The sequence below is a fragment of the Haliotis asinina genome, chromosome 7, assembly GCF_037392515.1.
Source record: "Haliotis asinina isolate JCU_RB_2024 chromosome 7, JCU_Hal_asi_v2, whole genome shotgun sequence".
NCBI lineage: Eukaryota > Metazoa > Mollusca > Gastropoda > Lepetellida > Haliotidae > Haliotis > Haliotis asinina.
The window spans coordinates 6,241,358-6,261,127 of NC_090286.1; the positions used below are offsets into that span (position 1 = coordinate 6,241,358).

At 41.4% G+C, this 19,770-nt stretch overlaps 2 protein-coding genes across 3 annotated transcripts; both read left to right on the plus strand.

Annotated features, from left to right (window-relative positions):
- The first annotated feature begins 10 nt into the window (after positions 1–10).
- On the plus strand, positions 11–9,880 carry LOC137290241 (F-box/LRR-repeat protein 12-like). 2 transcript variants are annotated; one of them, XR_010957200.1, is made up of 5 exons: positions 225–324; positions 5,592–5,752; positions 7,135–8,042; positions 8,406–8,497; positions 9,069–9,880. XR_010957200.1 is itself a non-coding variant. In XM_067820998.1 (3 exons), the coding sequence occupies exons 1-3, from the start codon at positions 227–229 to the stop codon at positions 7,836–7,838; spliced, it is 963 nt and encodes a 320-aa protein (XP_067677099.1). In that variant the 5' UTR covers positions 11–226; the 3' UTR covers positions 7,839–9,880. The 2 variants fall into 2 exon arrangements, 1 of the variants encoding a protein (XP_067677099.1); XM_067820998.1 differs by having other exon boundaries at positions 11–324; positions 7,135–9,880.
- Positions 9,881–11,709: 1,829 nt separating this feature from the next.
- On the plus strand, positions 11,710–18,027 carry LOC137291363 (uncharacterized). Its single transcript, XM_067822678.1, has 5 exons — positions 11,710–11,759; positions 12,019–14,889; positions 15,734–15,959; positions 16,299–16,538; positions 16,670–18,027. The coding sequence occupies exons 2-5, from the start codon at positions 12,514–12,516 to the stop codon at positions 17,179–17,181; spliced, it is 3,354 nt and encodes a 1,117-aa protein (XP_067678779.1). The 5' UTR covers positions 11,710–11,759; positions 12,019–12,513; the 3' UTR covers positions 17,182–18,027.
- The last annotated feature ends 1,743 nt before the right edge of the window (positions 18,028–19,770 follow it).

Here is a 19,770-nt window from a genome sequence, read left to right on the forward strand (position 1 = left end):
AGTGTCACCTGAGTTACCTCCCTTGTTCACAACACTAAAAGGGTATTTGATATATTCGAAACCCAAACAATATGTTCACTTTGTAAAATCTTGTTTACATTCCTGGTAGGTAAGGTATTTCGAGAACTATACATCTGTATTTAAATTGAGTCTCATCGCTCCTTATGTAAAGCACAGGAAGCGTTCATATAAGCATTACGATTGATCATGTGATGTTATTTTCAAAATGGCGGCCCCCTGTGCCAGCATGAATTCACTTCCGGATAACATCATACTGGAAATATTGGCTTATCTTCCCGTCAAGGATCGCTGTATTTCCGGCAGGTAGGAACACAGATTTGCCCTTACTTGACAATGCACTTTACTGAGCACAGCAATAGTTGGCTCAGGCTGCCAACAGTGGTTCCGATTCGATACTGATACGACCACGCGTGTTGCCCGTTGCCTGTTGCCGTTGTTGTATAGACACCGTTAGTGGGATTTGGCACTAAATACAAGTAATCTTTACTGGAAATGGCGCATTAATTGCAAATCATTCGCGCTCATATACTATACAGCATGCACTTACCTTAAAAGTTCTCTAAATGGTTGACTGTACTACGGATATAACCCAGGTCAGACAGTCCGTCATAAGCCTTCCAACAGTCCGTAATAATATGACTACCCCCAACTTTCCTACAGATAACATCAAGTCATGTCCGTCGGTCGCGCGTCTCTACAGGAACAAGAAAGAAATGTCTAGTCTCCCTACAAATACCACCCAAAACCCTCTGACCCTCTACCATTCTACTTCTATGATACTTACGTTTCCCTAATTTATTTTCGTCAATTTCCACCGTCAAGCCAACCCCACCGATTCTGTCCAAACCATTCTTTTCAACCATCGCAGAGCATGCCTCTCTACAAAACATGAAATAGTCCAATATGTTTTAACATACTTTGCGGTTGCACTAGAAACGATAGTCGGGAACCTTACCCTTGCGATTAACTGCATAAGTGCGAGTTAGTACTTGCTGACAGTTAGGACAAGTTGCTTGGGCTGGTAACACCCCGTACCGCTGGCAAAAAAGAAACAGTGCTCTCGGTGCTACCTAAATGTGAAAGTAGACAGAAAACATTCGTGGGAGGGGGGTGTGTTGCATTGTCCAGAACGTGTAACAACCCAAGGTGCTGGACGGGGTGCTGGGGAGACATTACGAAGGGGTGTGGGGTGAGACACCGCATTGACAGGTGAAGGTATGGGAGAGCATGGAGGTGAGAGTTAAACTTATGGGGGTGGCTCATTTCAGATGGTTTAATAATGCGTTTAGGGCGTGCTTGAAGGAGACGGCATACTCGGATTTGCAGGAGATACGGGAGCAGTGTTCGTACTATTATTGCTGGTGTTAATATTTTGAGTAAGTTGAAAAGATACACCTGTGCTGGACACTGAACAATTACCGGGCTGACTGTCACTCGTTCATCGCTCAGTTGATGGGTCACTGACGCTTGATGAACCCGCTGAGTCCTTGTTCAAGTCGTCAGTCGCTCTCTGACCTGGGTCGATGTCATCATCCGATAACGGAGGAAAGAAATACAACAGTGGACCTGGTGAAGAAGAGGGCTCACGATCTCCTACTACGTTAGGGGGAATATCTAAACTAGAGTATGACGACATGGCTTCTAATTTTTGTCTTTCTCTTGCACCGGGAATGTGTACCATGCCCAGCTTGGCTCTCGCATGGGAATGACAACAACATGTATATTTTACTCAAAAAGCATTAAATCATGGGACGTCATTACATACAAACAAGTCGTAACAAAATCGCCATATGCACGGGAAAAGCACAACAGGTGATGTCTAGATCTCATTCAAATTTCGCACTTACCAACAGCGTACAACATCAAAATTCCTTTACTACAATTAGTTGTTAAGCCACTATTACCTCCATATGTCAACACGGTAATGGAAAAAAATTCACGGGGAATGGGGTTCGATCTCATGAACTCGCCATGCTCATATCATAGTGTGTGTCCACTGTTCCTCGGAGCCACCAAGACTTCTGAAATGAATTAGTCAATTAATACAATACAACCCACGGGGAAGCCTAAAAACTATCGTCTAAATACAGTTGAAAGTTCAGCTCTGTCGGTCACCAATCTCAGTAGCACTGAGGTAAGACGAAGGACTCTCGACCAGGCGACCCGGGTTCGGTTCCCAAAAGCGACGTTTCTTTCAGATTTAGTTAGATTCTTAGTGAAGTTAGATTAGTTATGTAGTTCACTTGAATGCTCACACCACTAACATTAGACGTATGAAAGTAGTATGCATCAGGGAATAAATCCCCGGGACTGCATTTCTTACTGAAAAAAGAGGGGGGGTACAGGCGGAACTCTTTCCCTTTCTCGTACCGCGAGAATAGGAGATGCCTCGAAAAGTCAGCGGCGGACGACGACTATGTTTTTCATCGAACTCAAGTGAGATAATACACTTGATGGATCAAGTAGTTCATGCAGATGTTAGAGGGGGGTCCCTTCATTTAAAAACAACAAGCATACATACGAAAAGAACTGTTTATATTATTTTTTCAGCCGATTTTCGTAAGTACCGCGAGAAAAGGAGACGCCAGTATACTGTTCGTAAAGTTTAATGTGTTTGGTGGCTAGATTGCGATTTACCGGACACAGCCCAGCTAGCGCTGAATGTTCGTTAATCAGCAGTCACAGCGTGTCTCGCTATAGCGAGTCTGCGCTACTGTATGATCCCTTGTGGACCCGCCTTTACCACTGTCACATGCTAGACAACTCGGCAGACGTTGTCATTACGTTTATTGTGCGAGGTCTACAGTCGATAACATGGCACTGTATGGTAACTGGCGAGATCACGTACTAGTCGATAACATACATTACAACCACGATCCTTAGCAGTTGGGCACTGCCTTTACGATAGTTAGCCCTTGGGCACTCTCCTTTACAATTCTTAGGGTTAGGGTACAGTTTGGGTTAGTGCGCCTGGTAGAGTGCAAGACTCCCCCCAAACCTAACGCTAAGGATCGGAAAGGGTGGAGGTTTAGTCTGTTAGTGAGATAATCCTTATCCTCTAGTTCCCCATATCTCCTTTATTGGTAAGCTGGTAAACTAATACCAATTGTGATGGCGATCACGACTAGGGCTGAAGGGGTTGTTGTTGACTGGGTTGCTACAATGTATACAGAAATGTACCCAAGTCAAAATCAGAGCACAAAATCGTACTAAAGGTCACTACCATTCCGTGCTGTGTCGTTATCTTGATCGAATTTGTCATACTTTGCATTAGATGCATTTGATTATGTTATTTAAAGGTCACATGCAACCAAAAAATCAAACATAATTAAAACACATTTATCACTTATATCATGACATATAATATACATTGCTGCTTTTAAAAAAAACAAATAAACAAAATTATAAGCATACAATCGCAATTCAAAAGTGCAATATTTTGTACTTGGGCTTACTTCCCCCGAAACGAAGCCCTTGGGAGACCGTACCCAGTCATAGTGGGTGGATGTGCACTCAAAGTGTAAAGACGACTTCCGATTGGCTGTTTCATTTGCTGATATGCTGAGGGTTCATTGTGTGTACAGAAAGATGATCTGTTTGATAGGCATGTTAGAAGTATAGCCAGTCACAAGAAAGTAAGATTCTTTATGGATAACAACTTCTTTTTGTGTACTTGATGCATCGTTTCAGTATGGATTTATATACTGTTGTCAAACAAAATCATATACACTAAAAGAAGTTGTTATCCATTAAGAATGTATATAGAGATGTTAGGTTTTGAAAATACATGTTCTTTGAATTTGCGCTCAATCCAATAAAAAATCATCGCAGTAGAGATGGTAAACTACTGCATGGCTGGAATATGTCATTCGTCCAAGTACAAAGCAGGACTTGAAACTGACAAGAGTTTGCACCAGTTTCCGTCAGATCCAATCATCCGAAAAAAATGAATGTAGTCTGTTTGCAACCCACAGACATAAAAACATGTCATGTGTATCACACATGCCCAATTACATAATGTGGCAGACACAGGACTCAGGTGCATGAGTCATAAATCAATTTAATTTCTTTATGTCGTATAGTCTGATAGGTGTTAAGTTCAAATTGCACGTGGCCAATGATTGAAGCTGTGTACTGCATGTTGTCTTTAGCAAACAGGCAGGCAGACATATAGGTGTGAATAAACCAGACACTGAGCTTTCTCTGTGACAGAGACAGCTTACCACAATCAACAAAGTTTTTTTAAGAGTAGATTATTTACTTGTTTGTGTACACAACCAAGATTAGACTACTGCTCACGACCTCATACTCTGGGCATGCATACTGTTTCAAGCTCCACGAACCTATTCACTGCGCATGTGTTATGGACACAGTGCAACACAGCTGTTGAAACCAGTTTTCCCCCCAGCGCTGGGGGAAATTTAGTGAAACGTTTGAACTCCGATTTCGCAGGCTTTTTTTCATTGCGTTTATTTCAACTTTATAGGTTGAACTGGCATTTTTTATGATTTGTTTCGGTAAGTACATACCGAAAGGTACCAGAATCTGCAAAGTTGTGTTTTACATTGCATGTGACCTTAAGAAACGACCACACACGGTATCAAATATTTCACGGTGCAAAATACCACTGGCAGTCAGCTGAACAACTACATACAGTTTTGGTTTGCCAAAAATGGACTTGTCTGCCATTGGGGGCACAAGGTACATTTCTGTATTTTGACTGAGTTTAGGATATGTGTGTTGACTATGACCCCTTGAGTGTTGGCATTTACAAGGGGCAACTAACGAGTGGTCAGGTTCGCTGACTTGGTTGACTCATGTCATTGGTTCCCAATTGCACAGATCGATGTTCATGCTGTTGATTGTCTTGCTAAGACTCAATGACTTACAAAACGCTGCCATATACTACTTGACAAGTATTAGATGAGCCATGACCTGACAAATGACCCCAATTTGCATATATGGGAAGGCCCTCCAGAGCATTCCATCTGAAACAAGATGGAAACGGTTGTCATCTAAATATTGAAAATTTCCATTTCCTCGTGTGAATCGTGTTGTGATGGTGTTTTGCTGAACTAAATCACTCTACGAGACAAGTGTTAAACAGTAGCAGTATTGATTTCACGCCACAGTCAGTATGTACTGCACTTGTTTTATCGCCAATCTACCTGTAGCAACCAAATGTATTCGTTCAGATTACTTGCCCTGCCTGCTTGACACAAACACCTTTGCTGCGCTGGCTCATCTAATACTTGTCAAGCAATATGAAGGATGAGATTAACTCAAACAAGGTGAATTGGTTTTAACCTGACACCATTTCTGGTGTCTTCTGCCCTGATATTGCTTGAATGGTGCTAAAAGCAACGTGAAATCATTCTCACCCATCTCATCCAGACAGCTTGAGTTCAGTCTGCTAACCGGCGCCAATGGAAATTTGAAACCTGTAATCATGGAAATATGACAAATCTTGTAACGTGGAATTTGTGTAAAAAATTATCAACTTATGTGAGACTTGAAAAATTATTTGGCATTATAATGAAAATGCTTGTGAAATCCAACTGTATTTTCAGAGTGTGTAGAAGGTGGCGCCGTATTGTTCAAGACAACTCCCTGTGGCGCCATGTTGATCTGCTGCCATATGTTCTCAGCCTCAACAAGATGTGGAAAGTGATGAGGGCTCATTTCTCTGAGTGTCTGTTGACGATGAAGCTGGGTGGCTTCTGTGATCCAAGTGAGTGCTTATTATCATGATTAGCCCTTTAGCATGTTTATCTGGAGTCCTCTGTTCAGACGTTTCCTCTTTTAATGTTACCAGTTCTAACAACATGCATTGTTGTCTGGTTTGTCTTGTCAGGAACTACTTCAATATCATGACCATGTGTTTGTGTAGGTTCAGCGGAAAAGTTAGAGTGGTGCGGAATCAAAATTGAGTGAGTGAGTTTAGTTTTATGCCACACTCAGCAATATTCCAGCTATATGGTAGGGGTCTGAAAATAATTGAGTCTGGACCAGACAATCCAGTGATCAACAGCATGAGCACAGATCTGCGCAGTTGAGAATTGATGACAAGTGTCAACCAAGTCAACGAGTCTGACCATCCCAATCCCATTATTCGCCTCTTCTGACAAGCACAGCCGCCCTTTGTGGCAAGCATGGGTAGCTGAAGGCCTATTCTACCCCAGGACCTTCACGGGTAAATTTATTATCAAAAACCTATTTTGGCTATACAACTTCCTTGTTCTGTATAGACGATGTTTCTATGTCGAAAAAGTTGCTTATGCAGAATAAAGAAGTCATGTATATGCCTAAAAATAGTCCTCATCCTTAAACTACCCAACTTCTAGAATGCCAGTCAAAGAGTCAGTGAGCGAGTTTAGTTCAGCAATATTCCAGCTATATGGCGGCGGTCAGTAAATCTGCAGAGAATCCAGTGATCAACAGCATGAGCATCAATCTGCGCAATTGGGAACTGATCTCATGTGTCAACCACGTCAGCAAGCCTGACCACCTGATCCTGTTAGTCACCTCCTGTGACAAGCATAGTCACCTATGGCAAGCATGGGTTGCTGAAGGCCTATTCCCTTGACTTTCTTAGGTCGCCACTCAAAGAAGTCGGAATCAAAATGAAAAATATAAATTGAACTTGGCCCCTCATAATCAGTCGGCTTCAAAGTGAACACAGTTTTGAATGGCATATTGTTTTAGAGTTCCATGCATTTTCATTGGTGTGACTGAGCAGGATGTTTCCCCAAGAACAAATTGGCATAGTTTTCTGTAGTTTTCCCAGTGACGCTTTCAACCTGTTTAGTGGCTGACATGATAGTACATTCCAAACTGAATGTGACAATGATGTCCGATGCAGGTTGCTTAACGGACCACAAAGGTACATTTCCAGTGTGAACCTGGAAAGCGTCTCTGCTCGAAAGTGTAGTGCCTTAGGCATTTTGGCTACACATGCCCTCAGTACATGGTTGAAGGCTACGGGAGAATTGTTCTGAATTTTCTATGAATGACTGCATATGTTGAAATGTTTTAGGAGCCAAGTACTTTATTAGAGATGTGGAAAGCACAGGTTCATAACCATGGTAACTATTAATATTCTTCATCTTTCAGAGTCCACAAAATGGAAGAAACACTCTTTGTCTGATGCAATGCTGCTAGATCTACAAGAGAGATGTCCTAAAATGCTGTCCTTGACCTTGGTAAAGTGTAACACAGATAATCTAAACAGCAAAAACCTGCCACGTTCCTTGAAACAGCTGACAATGAACCAGTGTGCATGGACCCCACGCTGGCTAAAGACATCAAATGACCTTGACCTCACCAACCTTGACCTCACAAAATGTTCTCGTGTTGACAATTTGGATCTTGGAGACATCACAGAGAAGTTCCCCAATTTGAAGCATCTTGTCCTCAATCACTGCTATCGAGTAACAGAGTCAGGTTTAGAGAAAATTGTTACCACACTGACAAACCTCACCCATCTTGAGTTGTCAGACACTGCTTGCTCAGATCTCACCATCCATCACATGTGCCGTAAGCTACCTCACTTGAAGAATCTGAACCTGTCGCGATGTGGGCAGATGAACCAATCCAGTCTCGGGACAATAGCTGGGGCACTGAAGGAGTTACAGAGTCTGAATCTTTCATATTGTAGACAGGTCAGTCTGGAAGGTCTCATCCAGCTGACTGCAGCTCCTGCTTTGTGTAACCTTGTCCTGGAAGGTTGCAAACTTACCGAAGCAGACATAAAATCACTTAAAGATAGCTTTGGAGAAAATGTACACCTTGTCCTACCCACTGTTGATTCTAGTTAGGTAAAGAAGTAGTCTACACTGAGTATGTTGAGTTTTATGCTGCTTTTTGTAGTTTTACCACCACATACACCAGAAATGGACTTCAGCCTCTGTACGGATGAGGGAATCAAATCCTATTCTGAGGTCAAGTTACCATGGTAGCATTGCCAAAAGAAGGATGAACAACATGCTCCTCTTTTTCAAAGGTTATTATGAAAATGGAAAGTAAGTTAACAAAGTGCCTGTTTTTGTACAGTTTTGTAGTACTTGAAACAAACACATGATGCAGCAACACGTAGATATATTCATCTGGGTGCCCTCCCTCCAATCATTTTACTCAGTATAACAACTGATTAACTGTTGACATGAAGTAGAGTGATTATCTGAGCAATGCAATTACATTGTGAAAGGGCCCTCTCACTTGTAATATTTAACAGTAGTGGAAGATCCTTATGACTTGGCCTAAAACTAACAGTATAGTGTATTATGTAAACTATAATAGTACTTCCGTTTTTTGAACAAGTACAAATAGATATAGGGCCCAGCTTTTGACAGCCAGCCTCTAAAATGAACCATGTTCTGGCACAGGCACTTAAACAGTCCTAAAGTAACACTGCCATGTAGCTGGAATACTGCTGTGTGCTGCGTTAAACACCATCCAACCAACTCTTTCAAACAAGGTATGAATTTATGATTACAGCATTAAGCAGCAGTTTTACATCTATGCATATATGAACACATAATGTTATAATTTATCACATTCTGTCCGTCAGCCTTCAGATAGACTGATTTGTTCAAATTTGCTGCTGTGATATGGTTATTGTTTTTGTATTGGGACATTGATCAGACCGTTTTTCAAAATGTCTGCATAGTTCAGTATCATTTTGATAACTGTATCAAACAATGTAGTGATTATCACTTTACTGGTTCACAGTGGCCTATTCTGGAATGCAGTGGTTCACAGTGGCCTATTCTTAAATGCAGTGGTTCACAGTGGCCTATTCTGGAATTCAGTGGTTCACATATCCTACAGTGGTTTATAATTGTTCAAACTGGTCACAGTGGCTTAGACTGGTTCACACTGGTCATGATGACCTTGACTACTTTACAGAGGTTCAGACTGGTAGAGACTGGTTTCAACAGACCTTGACTGGTTTGCGCCAGTTCACATATTCCAACACCATTCATTTGCTATTAAGAAAGGTCTTGGCAACTGTAGAGATTTACACCAATTTATTCCCGTTCCCTCAGGTCTACACCCGTAATACTGACGGATGGGATGGTTCTAGGACGATGTAAATGCGTAAATCATGTTCAGCTGCAAGGCAAACAGCCGAAGATGTTAAATACTTCAGTAGAATGATGCTGGATGTCTGCTGAACCATAGGGTATTCCAAGTAACACCTCATATAATCACATAAGATGGCTCAGCTGTGACCAACATATTATTGCCGTGTCTAAGCAGTCTCCACAAAAAGATGTTTTGTATTCATTGAAAAATGAAATTTCAAGAAATGGCTGACTCAGTGAATTTACCAGTAGTGATGCTACTAGAAATGGAATAATTGTTTTCAATGTTGAAGTGTGTTAAAATTTGTGAACTCTCTTGAATGAATTCAATAAACTTGTACATGAACAAAGAGTGAACATATTCAAAGTAAGTGAGGTCTTCTCTGTGATATCTGTTAATGTCTATTATTATCAGTTACTTATTAAGTAATGAAATATTGCATAAAGTGTTGAATTGATTTGTTAGGTGTATATTTGTATTCATGTTTCTGTTATGTTTCTGAGTTCACTGTGGTCAATGAGAATTGATGGCCCTGTTTTGTTTATTGGGTCTCAGTTGAATATTTTTTTCCCCACCAGTCATCATTGTGATTTGTAGTCCTGTTTGTTCATTATTGTATGTCTGATGTAGATGTATTTGTTAGATTGTAGTTCATACAAAGGGACCTATTTTAAGAAGGGCAGCATGTATTTATTGTGTGGTGACAAATTTATTTAGATATTTAATGATTATATATCTATTGGTTATCTTTTGAAATACAATATTTAGATCATCTGAGTTTTGGTTATGTTTCATGGACTGAAGACTAAAATGGTCATGGACACCTATGGATTATTTGGGCAACCATGTTAGTCTTCTGAGGTCAACACAGGGATGACTGAACGTAGGTATGATGCAACAGGGGTACCGGGTAAGGTGAGGGGAAATGGGATTTTGTACTTGAGAATATTTCTTCATATGATGAGGTGTGTGTATGTGTTACTGCTTGCACTGGCCCAGACATAAGCTGGTTTTGTAGTGCTGGCTCACTGAGATACCACGCCACTCTTAAACATGAATACCCCACCCAGACACAGTATACTGACCACTTGTTTTACACATTAATGCCAAGCGGCAGGCAGGGGCCATGTTTTAACGTTTGGTATGGCGTGGCTGGGGATCGAACCCGTGTCCTTCCTCCATCCGGGTGGACATTCTAACCACTTCACCACGGAGGCGGTTGCCAGGACCTCAAACCCCCAGCCTTCCAATATCCGGATAAATATGTCCTCCACGACCCATGCTTGTGAGAGGCCACACCTCATCGTATCCCAATAGTGTAGATTATGAGGTGCAGCCAGTTGGAGAACTAAAATTTGTTCTGAGATGAACTGCGGACAAAAACTGGACAGGAATATTTATATGTCTGATATGATTTCTGTCTGTTCAAACAATTTATGACATAAAACCAGTTTTTCATCGGATTTGTCCAAAATTGAAAGAAGATGGCGAAGACATCACGCGCCACCACGATGCCCTTGGCAGGAACGAAATATTGTACCCCAGTGGCACTCTCTCAAACCACTCTCTTTTCTTAATTTGGTCAGAAAAATATGGTTCGTGGTAACCCTTCATTTTGGTCGCTGTGTTGCCGAAGGTCTTGGTGATCTGCGCCATGATTCTTTGGTTTTGTCCCCTGGTGATACTTGGCATGAATAGTTTGGCATGGCTTACACTGAGTCCGGCAAAACACGTCATGGCGTGGAAGGTCGAGAAAAGTCTAATCACCTTTGGAAGTACGAGACGAGCGATGCAAACTTTCCCGTCAAAAGTCAGTGTACCTTGAAAACAAACAATATCCGTTAAATACGACTTTCCTTCATTGTCCTTTATAAAGACCTAGATCAGATTGTTGCTATTCCCAGCAACACATTGAAGACAATACTGTTAAAAATAATGTCAACAATCTCTCATACAGCAGGGTTATCACAAACAGACCCCTATCCGTGTCACAGCAGCTACAACGCTGTCCGATGTCGATGTTGATGTCCTCACTGGTGAGCCGCCATATGGCTGGGATATTGCTGAGTGAGGCGTAAAACTAAACTCACTCTCAGTGGTGACTCCCTCGGTGCAAGCGTCCTCGGTCTGTAGGTGCAATAGTTCATGACAAAAACTGCACAGTACATATAGAGGTTGAGAATATGGGGGGGGGGGGGGGGGGGGGGGGGGGGGGATCAGCGATCAACTCCTTCCCAACTCCAACCTCCCTCACCTCACCCTCATCCTTTCCCCAGCCTAATCAAAAGGTCTGCCTTCTTGTTGAAAACGTATCATTTGCAGACTTATGTATTGTGGGGAAGGACTTGCAACATCAATTGTGTACACTAGGCGACCTGGTAAAGCCTGTTTTTTGGAAAGAAATGATTTCCTGCGAACGTAAGCGAAAGTGAAAGGGATTTTAATGGTCATTTAATAAGCTTTCAGGACAAAGGGGATCGTGCGCGTCCCTGCACTCCCCACCCCCACCCCCGTCTGGATCTCCCTGTGATGAAATTCGCTCCAACAAATGCACTGTCACGTGATATGCACTTAATGTATGAAATATAAACGAGTTACTTCCGTGACGGTGCTGAACCATGGCATGCAGGGGAACAAGCTCCTCTCCACCTGTGAGTACTGAAAACGAGGAGCTAGGGACATGTACATGTCGACACCTCAGTTTGAACTAGTCGTTCTGAGAGTGTGGGAATACAAACTATAAACAAGAAAGACGTATCATATATTGTCGTTGCGGTATTCCCCTTTATACGACATTTCCGCTGAAGGCAGCTTTTATGATACGACTTAGGAATGCCTATGAATCAATAACACATTGCAAAGATACCATGTATACTGAATCTTTAATTTTATTGTCGGTGATGTTGTCAGCAACGATCTACGTTGGTTACAATGGCAGTCCTCGAACACACCCTCGACCACGCCCACAACGAAGTAACGCCTCGCTCGACCTGTTGAAGTTGCCGGTGACTTTTTCTCGGAATGACACGTGACGTCATATATCAAGACTGGTAACTTTCAGTAACGAAAGTAGACAATGAGTCCACCGTGAAAGCCCAGTGGTGGTTAACATTTCACATCCACTGCCTCTTTCCGAGTTTTTATAACCAGCTCGTTATTCCTGTTCAGAGAACATGTGTTTCCTCTCATGGAATTGAATGCCATTTCCATGAGTGTATTCGGTATCTAACGCTGGTTATTTATAGAAGTGATGTGACTTGACTGTCACGAAGCTGCTGGGCAAGATCGGGTAGTTTCTCGGACCAGCTACGCTGCGAATCTACACTGTCAAGAATGTCTAAACTAACTCCCGATAGAGAAGGCAGATATTGAGTACAGATTATTAGGCAGCGAGTTAGGTCAGCCATGTCGAAGAAGAATGATGGAAAGCATCAATGTCCTAATTGCAACAAGTGGTTTGTGGATTTGAATAACCACAAGAAATGTGATAGTAGAGGCAAAACAGGAAGCAGAAGGACACCTGATAATAAACAGCAATGTCCTAATTGCAACAAGTGGTTTGTGGATTTGAATAACCACAAGAAATGTCATGGTAGAGGCAATAGAACCAGCCAAGGGTCACCTGATGACAAAGAGCAATGTCCTGATTGCAACAAATGGTTTATGGATTTGAATAACCACAAGAAATGTGATGGTAGAGGCAATAGAACCAGCCAAAGGTCACCTGATGACAAAGAGCAATGTCCTAATTGCAACAAGTGGTTTGTAGATTTGAATAATCACAAGAAATGTGATGGTAGAGGCAATAGAACCAGCCAAAGGTCACCTGATGACAAAGAGCAATGTCCTAATTGCTACAAGTGGTTTGTGGATTTGAATAATCACAAGAAATGTGATGGTAGAGGCAATAGAACCAGCCAAAGGTCACCTGATGACAAAGAGCAATGTCCTGATTGCAACAAATGGTTTGTGGATTTGAATAATCACAAGAAATGTGATGGTAGAGGCAATAGAACCAGCCAAAGGTCACCTGATGACAAAGAGCAATGTCCTAATTGCAACAAGTGGTTTGTAGATTTGAATAATCACAAGAAATGTGATGGTAGAGGCAATAGAACCAGCCAAAGGTCACCTGATGACAAAGAGCAATGTCCTAATTGCTACAAGTGGTTTGTGGATTTGAATAATCACAAGAAATGTGATGGTAGAGGCAATAGAACCAGCCAAAGGTCACCTGATGACAAAGAGCAATGTCCTGATTGCAACAAATGGTTTGTGGATTTGAATAATCACAAGAAATGTGATGGTAGAGGCAATAGAACCAGCCAAAGGTCACCTGATGACAAAGAGCGATGTCCTAATTGCAACAAATGGTTTGTGGATTTGAATAACCACAAGAAATGTGATGGTAGAGGCAATAGAACCAGCCAAAGGTCACCTGATGACAAAGAGCAATGTCCTGATTGCAACAAGTGGTTTGTGGATTTGAATAATCACAAGAAATGTGATGGTAGAGGCAATAGAACCAGCCAAAGGTCACCTGATGACAAAGAGCAATGTCCTGATTGCAACAAGTGGTTTGTGGATTTGAATAATCACAAGAAATGTGATGGTAGAGGCAATAGAACCAGCCAAAGGTCACCTGATGACAAAGAGCAATGTCCTAATTGCAACAAATGGTTTGTGGATTTGAATAACCACAAGAAATGTGATGGTAGAGGCAATAGAACCAGCCAAAGGTCACCTGATGACAAAGAGCAATGTCCTGATTGCAACAAGTGGTTTGTGGATTTGAATAATCACAAGAAATGTGATGGTAGAGGCAATAGAACCAGCCAAAGGTCACCTGATGACAAAGAGCAATGTCCTAATTGCAACAAGTGGTTTGTGGATTTGAATAATCACAAGAAATGTGATGGTAGAGGCAATAGAACCAGCCAAAGGTCACCTGATGACAAAGAGCAATGTCCTGATTGCAACAAGTGGTTTGTGGATTTGAATAATCACAAGAAATGTGATGGTAGAGGCAATAGAACCAGCCAAAGGTCACCTGATGACAAAGAGCAATGTCCTAATTGCAACAAGTGGTTTGTGGATTTGAATAATCACAAGAAATGTGATGGTAGAGGCAATAGAACCAGCCAAAGGTCACCTGATGACAAAGAGCGATGTCCTAATTGCTACAAGTGGTTTGTGGATTTGAATAATCACAAGAAATGTGATGGTAGAGGCAATAGAACCAGCCAAAGGTCACCTGATGACAAAGAGCAATGTCCTGATTGCAACAAATGGTTTGTGGATTTGAATAATCACAAGAAATGTGATGGTAGAGGCAATAGAACCAGCCAAAGGTCACCTGATGACAAAGAGCAATGTCCTGATTGCAACAAGTGGTTTGTGGATTTGAATAACCACAAGAAATGTGATGGTAGAAGTCGCCCAACAATGCCTCTCTGTGTGAATACCACGCTCTTAAGTTCCGGTAACCCAAATGCCGGACAACACACCACCCATTCAAACGTGATGGACAGAGAGGTCCTGGCAAACATGGAAGACTTTGTTGGCCACATGGTCAGTATAGGAAAACTGGAACATTCAAGAAATCCAAGAAGTGACATTTCCAATTTTTTTAAGCACGACGTGACTCTAAAACAAAATGAAATTGAGGGTGTGGCACCAATTTTCACAGACTTGCAGAACGATATCTGTACTTTTCTCAAGTCGATGACGCCTTGGACGTGGACGGCGTTTCGGGGAGGTTCATATTATGACAAAACTAAGGTGAATGTTCGATGCTTTTTCTTTTCTTTGTGTGCATGTTTGTTTGTTATTTAACGTTGCAATTAGCAGTTATATGTCGGCATAACCGAATCTGAACCAACCGATCAAATGACTGACATGACGAGTACTGATCTACGCCATTGGGATGCGATGACATGTGTCAACCAAGTCAGGGACCCGCTTGACCACCCGTTAGTCGTCTCTTATGATAAGAGGAACGGAAGACCAATCCTAACAGAGGATACCTTAACGGGTAGTTTTGACCACAGTAGAAAGTATGTGCACAGACATTCTCCACCAACATATGGACATTGGATGTACTGCAAGTAGTGTCTGTCTGATCTAATACCAGATCTTTACGGGTATGCTTTTTACAAAGGTAGTTAGTATGTGCACAGTCATGCTCCACCAACGTATAAACATTGAAAGTACTACAAGTAGTGTCTGTCTCATCCTAACACATATCTTCACGGGTATGCTTTTTACAAAGTTAGTTAGTATGTGCACAAACATGCTCCACCAACATATGGACATTGGAGGTATTGCAAGTAGTGTCTGTCTGATCCAATCCCAGATTTTCACGGAACATTTTAAGAGGTCTTTTATAATCGTGTTTTCCTATAGATGCACAGCTCAGTTCACGGTCTTCTTGTTTAAGGTAGTTTTACATTCTTTTCTGTGATATTCTAGTTGTGTTACTGTTTACTTTGTCGACAGGTTTTTATATATATACATATATACATATATTCCTTTTCAGTGTTATGTTCCTGTCACGACATGGCTGAAATATTGCCGATGTGACGTTAAATATTAATATATCTCACTCACTCACTTCTTGTTTAAGGTGTCCAGACCCAATGAGATGGATTGTTTATTCATGCCGGAAGTTGACTCCATCTTTCAACCAGTGTTTGAGGACTGCTATCCTGGCTACTGCAAGGTCAGAGTTAAAAATACATCTTCAGCTCTTCAAGCTCTATGTGACGACAGCTTCATCAACCCTGTGAAGTATCGGCAGTATTTCTTTGACCTGATGGGCATATTTGTGAGTGGAAATCCCAGGTGTAAGAGTAAGTTTGTTTGTTTGTTTGTTATTTAATCCAGCAATATGGCGGCCGTCTGTAAATAGAAAATCCAGTGATCAACAGCATGAGCATCGATCTGCGCTGTTGGTAATAGTAATCAGTTGTTATGTGTTAAAGATTCCAGAACTAGGCTTCTAACCCTAGGAATGGCGCCTCTCAATTCATAAGGCCCACTAATCATTGTTTCAGCGTCCTGATTAGAACGGCTTGGTAACGATGGAAAGTATTGGTTCATTCACACTGTGTCACAGCAGTCGTTCCTCGTTACTCCACTGCCACATATTACTCTGGTCAAGTCGTATAGATGACATGTCTTTCTCACAGAGAACCTAAAACACAAGAATTCCCCTTCATTCGGCATCACCTACACCGGCACCAAGACCTCCCACGGCAACCTTGACATCGACGTGGACATCGTGCCAGCAATCAACATATCACAGTGGCCACCGTCTCCAACTGCGCGGGATCTGAGCAAATGCTCAAACCTCAAGGATATAGCCCATATCATTCACTATTCCGACATCAAGGAAAAAGGATTCAACGTTACAACTAAGTGCTGTCCTGGTAAAGTCTTCTCAGTCATTTCTAAGTACGACTTCATTTGAATATGTCAAGCGGAAAATGTCTATCGAATGATCTTCTTTGCACAATATCCCAACATCGGTTCAAATCCTAAACATTTATATTTCTTTCAGTACACCACCCAAACAACTTGCAGTGGCAGATGTCTTTCTCCTCCGCTGAACAGAAACTCACTTTGCACGGGAACACGGACAGCTGGAAGCCAATCCTCCGAACAATGAAACGAGTGATGGAGATTGCCAAGGGCCAACAGGGCCTCTCTGTCACAGGAAAGTCACAGATGATTAAACAAGTCGCTGAATACACCAAACAACATTATTTGAGGGATGACTCGTTTCGGTTAGGTTTCACAACCTACCACATCAGGACGTTGATGTGGACGTTGTTGTACGACCTCAGCGCCGGGTTCCATGTATGGAGGGATGAAACTCAGGTTAACAGGTTGCACTTCTCTCTGGGCAAGTTCAAGAAAATGCTGACTGGCGAGATGACGGTGCCTCATTTCTTCTTGCCTGGAGTTCGTGATATGATGAGCACGGTGCGTTGGAGGGACAGGGAGTTCATGTACATCTTGGTCAGATCCACGGAAATCTTGTTTTCTAGAGCTACTGACCAATACTCGTAAACAGTGAGTGAGTGAGTGAGTTCAGATTTAAGCCGCTGTTAGCAACATTCCAGCAGAATCACAACTTGAGAAATGTGCTTCATCCATTGTACCCATGACGAAAATCGAACCCGGGTGTTCGGCGTAACAAGTGACAAGTTAAGCAGCGTCTTGCTCGGACAGTCCTTGGATGGGTGAGCGTGTTTGGCAGTTTGACTCCTGAGAGTTTCTAAGACTTCGATCCTGCCCCACAACGAAGAACATGGGAGACATGTGGTCTCACCTTAGGCAAGTGAGTTTGTTCAAATTTGCCTCTGTTCACCCAGCAGAAAATGGGTACCCGGTGCGATAGAGTCCTGTGACTATAACCTTCTAGCGCCTAAGAGGCAGCTTGGGTTATGCGGGGTAATGTTAAGCAGATTCTGATTGCAGCGTCCAGTGAGCAACTAGTGTTACGGTTGAGAATTTGCCGTGACAAACGATGTAAGAAATCCCCTGTGAACCAGCAAAACAGAACAAAGACAAGTCTAAAACATTCATATGTTATATTATTAGCAAAGAGAGCAAGTTATACAAAGTCACAAGTCAATTTCACAATACCGATTTCAAATACAATACAAGTGAGACAAAATCTAAGGCACTGGGTCACAAAATGTAATACTAGTCAGATGGATACTAAGCGCTATATAAGTGAATTATTATCATTATTATCATTATCAAGTGAATGCTTAACCACTATTCTACCAGTTGTCCTTTAGGTACTAGTACCAGTTGTCCGTTAAGCACTAGTTTAATAGACACTGACCAAAGTGACATTTGCTGTAAAAACATCAACACAAGTTGATAAACGTGAGATCCATCTGTCAACCAAACTCTGTATGTTATTTCAAGTCTGCGAACAGTGACGACAGGAATTTGATTCTATAAAGAAGATCTATCTAATTTGAGTATGAAAAGGACTGGTGACAATATTTCCCACTGAATGCGGAGATTTGAATGTTAAAAGTATATTGTAAACCAAAAGTCACAGTGTTCTGTAATCTGATTGGTTGAAAAACATGATTAAATGGTATTAGATTCCCGGAAACTGTAAGACTGTTCACTGCGTATTGACACGTGAACAATTGTTTTGTTGTGTCATCAACAGTGGTGACGTCATTCAAATCATATTGTGACGTAAAGTTAGAATGACGTTACAAATGAGCAACTCCACATGCTACCATGGAAACCAGCTGAAACGGCCAGCTGATGACACTTCACTGCTGTACTGGGCCCACTTGCACAAAACGATCTTAGAGCTACAATTATTGTAAATCCTTAAGATCGCGATCTTAGGCTTCGGCTACAATCGCCATCCACTTGCACAAAGCGATTGTAGGCTAAGATCATTGTAAGTTACAATCAAAACTTACAATTGGTAGGAACCAATTGTAAGGAGCTAAGATCATTGTAGTCAGTAGCAAAATGGCGTTCAAGTTGGTGTAAGTTTCACGCAAATAATTAGCTTTAGGTTTGGGGATTGCTTTTATACTGCATAAAGCTGTATGATTCGCCTCGACACTTCAACAACACGGAGAGTGCAACATCGAGTTAACGTCAGAAATATCGTTATTTGAGGTAGTGAACAACATCATTATCGAGTCGATTATTATAGAGTACAATTCTCACCCGATTCAGTGTTGGAAAACGGTATGAACATCATACACTGTACCTTTTTGATAAACAAGGAAAGGATAGTAACGAAGAGTGTCTGCATGCGCTTAGCAGTGGCCATGACCTTTTCAATAACTCAAGGGCAGCTAATCTTAGTTTTTACGCAAGATGGGAGTGGTTTTCCCTTTGCATATCATGCCGTTGCCGTAAAATCTGCTATGCCCAAAATTAATACAGTGCATGTTCTGTTGTGACAAAACAGATATCCACATATTTCTTTTCGGTTAATGATTTTGTCTTTCTTTATCACTGAAATAATCTACAGTTGGATAAAGTACAAAATTATGTTTTTTTCTACTGACGAGAGACAAGAGTTTTAATCTATGCATTTTTAATATAATACAAGTATTTTTCAAACGGGAAAAATACACTAGCTGGGGTATGTGAAATTTGCATGAAACGTTTTTTTTAACAAAGCGAATAATAATTATTAAGAAACACTCCCACAGTCATGTCACACTGTCATATCTTTACAAATCTAATGCTTGTGGGATATATATGGGATTTTACTCCAAATAACACCGATGCCAAACTATGTTCAACTGACAGCCATGGTACATTGAGGTGTTATATCATAAGGAAATTTTATTTATGTGCTATCTTTTAATTTCATGATTATTAGGTCAATAACTCAAGGTCCAATCTGTTAACGTATTTGCATGTCAATACTTGCATAAACATGATAGTTCTGTGGTTGCAGTATCACATACCTAGTTCATAAAAAATTAGAATGTAGAAAGATTAGAGAATAACCCCTGAGGTACGAGTGATTATACATGTTACCTTCCACGTTATCGCTTCCTTCTTCAACGTTATCATTTCCTTCAAAGATTTGTGGGTTGGGGTTTTTGGGTTTGTTTTTTTTCTTTTGGTTTTGTTTTGTTTTCATGAAAAATC